General features: G+C 50.4%; 1 protein-coding gene across 1 annotated transcript; it reads left to right on the top strand.

The window, feature by feature from the left end:
• Positions 1–661: 661 nt before the first annotated feature.
• On the top strand, positions 662–5112 carry LOC102838194 (mas-related G-protein coupled receptor MRG-like). Its single transcript, XM_006861039.1, has 2 exons — positions 662–1618; positions 5017–5112. Exons 1-2 carry the CDS (start codon positions 662–664, stop codon positions 5110–5112), a joined length of 1053 nt encoding a protein of 350 aa, XP_006861101.1.
• Positions 5113–5618: the final 506 nt, after the last annotated feature.

Here is a 5618-nt window from a genome sequence, read left to right as displayed (position 1 = left end):
CCTCACTGATGTCTGGCGCCCCAGGAGAACCTTTAAGGTCAGAGGGTGTCTCTGTTCTGTCGTGCTGCTGTAACAAAAGTAACAAAGGGAGTGGTTTTAACAAACAAATTTTTTCTCTCACAGTTTATTTAGGAGGCTAGTCTGAATTCAGAGGAAGGCATTGTCTCTCTGTCGGCTCTGGGGAAGGTCTTGTCTCCCATCAGCCTCTGTAGACCCACATTCCTTGGAGTTCTCCGTGTGTCTCAGCATCAATCTTCCCCCGGATCTAAGAGCTTCACAGCACAGGGACACGGGTCCAAAGGACACAGTCCACTTCCGGCTCTTCTTTCTTGGGGGTGCAGGTCTCTCTTTCCCAGCTCGCTTCTCTCTCCTTATATGTCTCCTAAGATAAAAGGTGTTGCAGGCCACACTCCTGGGAGACTCCACTACATGGGCTCATGGCTGGGCTGGCTTCAAAGGTGTTGCAGCCCACCCTAATCCTCTTACTGGTTTATCATGTCACTGAGGATCAGCACCGAGCCAAGCTGACACAGATTCTTGGGGGGAAGGGGGGTGCATAATTCAGTCCATGACACAGGGCACTCCTGGCCGCTCCCCAGATCTGGTTAGTTACCAAGCCTTTGTCTTTACAGGGCATGCCAGTCAGCGAGGCCAGCCCACCATGGACTTGCTGCTTACCTCCCCGTCCTGGGGCCTGAACTCCGCCAATGACACCGGGGGTCCCGTAGACACAGCAACAAGTGATTCGGGGAGAGAGGAGTTCTGCTACATGCAGATCATCTTTCCCGGCTCGATGGTGGTCTCCCTCGGCGGGATGGTGGGCAATGTTGCCATCTTCTGGCTTCTCTGGCCCCTCACTTCAAGCAACCCTTACGCCATCTACACCCTGAACCTGGTGGCTGCCGACATCCTCAACCTTTTCTGCATCAGTGGGATCCTATTGGAGCAAAGCCTAACACTGTACCGTGGGGTGACACCTCGTGTGGCTGTGCTCCTGAGCCCCGTGTCCTGCTTCTTTGACACTGTGGGACTGTGTCTCCTTGCAGCCACCAGTGTCGAGAATGCTCTGCGTTCTCTCTTCCCCACGTGGCTCCGATGCCAACGGCCCAAGCACACCTCTGCCACCATGTGCGCCCTGACCTGGGTCCTGGCTCTCGGCTGGCATGTGGCAATGGAGGTCTGCAGCAATTTTGAGGGGCACCCGGCGTGTGAGTGTTTTTTCCAAGCCTTCATGGGATTCTACATCTTTGTGTGCCTTGTGATGTGTGTGTCCAGCCTGGCTCTGAGTGTCAGGGGCTGTCGCTGTCCACAGCGCTGCCGGCCCTCCAGGGTGTACTATGTGGTCCGCGTCATGGCCACCACCGCCCTCCTCTGGGGCCTGCCTTTTGTGATCATCCTGTATCTGCCGGAGCTGGAAGACCTGACCCTGAACTTGCACCTTGTGCTAGTGCTGATTCTGTCTGTCCTGGCCAGCGTGATGCACCCCCTCATCTACTTCCTGGTGGGGTACCTGGGCAAGAACAGGCGCAAGGAGCCCCTGAAAAAAGCGCTCCAGCGGGCCCTGCTGAGTGAGATGGAGCTGGTGGAGGGGGAGAGTGGGGTAGACCTGAGGGCCAGGGTGGGTTCCAGCCTCCAGGCTGGAATTCTAGAGCTCTGCTCGTGGTAGGACGCTCAGACTACAGCCTCACAGGGATGAAGACCCAAAGAGGCCACATTGGGAGAATGTGCCAGGACCCCCCATGTGCACTGTCATGAATAGGATGGTGCCTCCTCGATATGTATCAGCTAGCTTGTCTGGGCCACTATCTTTTGTGGTTTGGCAGTTATGTAATGCCGTATTCATACCACAGGATGTGATCTGCTACAATCAGGTTATAAAGGGATTAGGATGGGATGCCTCACCCTTACTCAGGACACAGCCTCAATCCCATGTCAGGAGGTGGTCTGCATCACCTATGTTACAAGAGAAGAAGGGAGAGAGAAGTGAGCAGGGAGAGAGAGACTCAGTACCGTCAAGAAAGGAAAGCCGGGAGGGGAGCGCGTCCTTTGGACCTGGAGTCCTTGTGCTGAGAACCTCCTAGACCCAGGGAAGAAAGACACCAGGACACGTGGAGATCTCTAAGGGACCATGAGCACACAGATGCTGGAAGGGGATAAGGTCCTTCCCTCAGAGCTGACAGAAAGTCTTCCCCTAGATTTGGCGACCTGAATTTGGACTTCTGGACTCCTAAACTGGGAGAAAATAAATTTGTTAATGCCTCCTACTTGTGGAATTTCTGTGGGAACCGGGTCATGCATGGTGTGCTGTGACAATCACTGGTCACCCATCCCCAGTCTGCCTGCACCCCTCCTCCCCCCCGTCCAAGATGAACCCCATCATCTCCTGGTCATCTCACACTATGGGTCTTGTCACTAAGACAGTCTCCACTCTGCTTGACTGCTAATCCCCCTGCACTCTCCTCTGTGAATGTACCAGCCTGGGAAACACTAGGACACACACAAAGTAACACAAACAGAACAAAACAGAGACAAACCTACTACCATTGAGTCGGCCCCAACTCACGGTAGCCCTGGTTGTCTCACAAGAGAACGGCTCCATGGGGTTTCCTTGACTGTAATCTTGGCAAATGCGCATCACCAGGCATCTCTTCTGTGGCACTGCTGAGAGGGTTGGAACTGCCAGCTTCTAGGTTAGGAGTGAGGTGCAAACTGTCTAAGCCTCCCAAGAATCCAGGATGATTACAGAGTTTCCAATTTTCCTAGAAAGGGGGCAGGAAGCAGGACAGATGCTAAATCTGCTGGTCTCTCCTCCACCTCCCATCACCTGGTCCATAGTCCCGGCCCACCACCCTTGCCCACCCCTCTCCTATCCAACGATCCTTATGTTCTACTGAAACTTACAACCCCACTCTCTCCATCCTTCCCAGGAAAACAATTCAGTACCAGCACGGCAATTGTCTTCTCTAGTTTGATCAGCTATTGATAGAACTGGAGGCCTGGTGTGGTGCTGTAGAGTGAGCACTGGACTTGTAACCCAGCAAGGTCATCAGTCCAAACCCGGAAACCCTACACAGGTCACCATGAGTTGAAACCGACTCCATGGCACCTCACAACGACAACAACAATGATAGCACTGGCATTCTGGTTGTTCAGTGGTCAAGCACTCAAGTGCTAACCGAAAGGTTGGTGTTTGGAACCCACCAGCTGCTTCATCGGAGAAAGCTGTGGCTGTCTGCTTCTGGAAAGACTGACCACCTTGTCCGCCTTATGGGGTCTGTTCTAATCTGTCCTGTAGAGGTGCTGTGAGTCACAATCCACTTGATGGCAGTGGGCTTTAAAAACAATAAAAAGATTTTTATTGACAGAACTCACATTGGAAGTCCAGGCCACATGTTCTTCTATAAGTTCCATCTCACTGTCTCTGGTTTTCCGCAAACACATGGCAGCTGACAGCAATGGAGTCCCCGAGAAACACGCTCAGCTGAAAGCAGTCCCCAAACTACACAGCTCGCTGCCTGCCGCTGTGTCCCATTCTGGTTGTTCTCACAATATTCCAGACTTATTCAGTATGCTAACACGCACGTCACAGACGAGACTAGAGTGTCACTATAACTTAAAGACTCTGTCCTATAGTCTCTGTGAGCCACAATTGAGGATGGTTAGTGATAAACTCTCAATACTGATTCACCCATTTTCACAAAGGAACCCTAACAATGTAAGATGTCGATAGTAAGGGAATGGAACAGGGCATGGGGTATCTGGGAACTTTCTGGACTATCACAGTTTTTCTATAAATCTAAAATTATTCTTAAAAAAAAAAATGAAGTCTAATTGCCAAACACCTTGAGGCAATGGGTTGCTGGTCTGGGGTCTCAGGACCATGGCCAACTGGCATAACATAGTCCACAAAGTTGGAGTCCTGGTGTGGCACTGTGGGTTAATGCACTGGATTGCAAAATCAGTTTGAACCACAAGGTTGGCAGTTCAAGCTCACCAGCCACTCCTTGGAAACCCTATATAGGGTCACTATGGGTCAGAACCGACTCAACAGCACTTAACAACAACAACAGTCCACAAGGACATCTTCTTTTAGTGAGTAATGACTGGGATCTTCAAAGCTCACGAGCCGCCATCTAAGGTATAGGTATTGGTCTCTCCATGTGCAGAAAGAGGAGGGATGAAAATTGAAGAGGCTTAGAGTCAGTTAGTCCAATGGACCATGTGAACGTCAGTCTCCACACCTCTGAGACCAGAAGTAGATGAGCCCGCTACCATTCCCACATGCTCTGAGAGGAGTCAGATAGAGTGGGGGACAATGTGGAACAGAACTCAAAATGACCCAAAAAAGAGTGAGCTTACTGGTCTGAAAGAGATAGGAGGAATCCGAGACCAAGGCCCTTGACCACTGTTGAAGTCTGGAATGGAACTGTGGCTCAGTTTTCAACCAAGTGGTGGAGGTATGCTAGTAAGGTATGCTCACCATGGAAGTCTCAATTATTAGTGACCCAAAGGGCAGCATTTACCTGGGGACAAGGTTCCGAGGGGCTGGGAAGGCAGGTGGGCTGGAGGTGAGAACCACAGAGAGGAAAGGGAATAATTGTTGTTCTGTGGAGGAGGTTGTAATCATTGAGAGGAAACAAAGTGTGATTTGTTGAATGTAAAATTGATGATCTGCTCTGTAAAACTTCACTCAGTTCACAATAAAAAGTTTCAAAAAATAAATCTATCAAAAACAAACAAACAAAAAACTATCCAGGATTACAAAGGGGTACTTCCAAAAGTTCATGGGAAAAACATAATGAATGATAATGGAAATTTTCCATGAACATTTAAAAACCCTCTTGTATGCTCTTCTTGCAAAATACTGCAGCCCAAGTCTAGCATAGTCTTCCTCTTTCACAATGAGTGGGGGGCCCATGTCTGTGGGGTACATTCCTCTCCATTACTGCCTCTCAGTCAGCCACAGAAGAAATAGGCCCCTCAGTACCTTAAGATCAGACCTCTCTGCACTCACAGGTCTGGAAGCCAGAAGTCCAAATTCAGGGTGTCTCCAAAGGCTCTGCAGATGTTGCAGCACAACATGCAGGCAACCGTTGGGAGCAGCTGAGCTGAGGGTCCCTGGCTTGGGGGTAGTTTAACTAAAGGATTGCAACTGAATAGTTGAGGCCCAGAAACTCAGGCTGTTTCCAAGTCAAGCCTCACCCCTGAGAAACTTGCAGGGCTGCCTCACGGGACAGGGAACTTGCAAGGTCTTTCCTTGTATTTATGTTTGTCGGCTCAGTCTGCACAACATTCTAGCTGCATTCTTTTGATAAAGTCCCATTTACTGCATGCATCAATAACACCAGATGTTATTCTTTCCCCTGGCCCCAGCACCTCCCCTTGAGCTGTATAAAATAAACTTGCTGCCTTGGTGGGAGCTGCAGTATCTCCATCAGAGTGCTGCATCCCACCTGGTCCCAACTTTTCTGATTTCACATGTGTCTTCCGTCTTCCTTTTATTTCTAATCTCCAGTTGCCTCTACTCAGGTTTAATCTGTCTGTGTGGGTCGTGGAGAATAGCCAATTGCCGGATGTGGCAGTTGGCCCCAGGAGTCAACCCCAACTCACAGGGACCC

The sequence above is a fragment of the Chrysochloris asiatica genome, unplaced genomic scaffold (assembly GCF_000296735.1).
Source record: "Chrysochloris asiatica unplaced genomic scaffold, ChrAsi1.0 scaffold00040, whole genome shotgun sequence".
NCBI classification, from domain to species: Eukaryota; Metazoa; Chordata; class Mammalia; order Afrosoricida; family Chrysochloridae; genus Chrysochloris; species Chrysochloris asiatica.
Note: the sequence above shows the minus strand (reverse complement) of the source record. Positions and strands in the feature narration are given on the sequence as shown.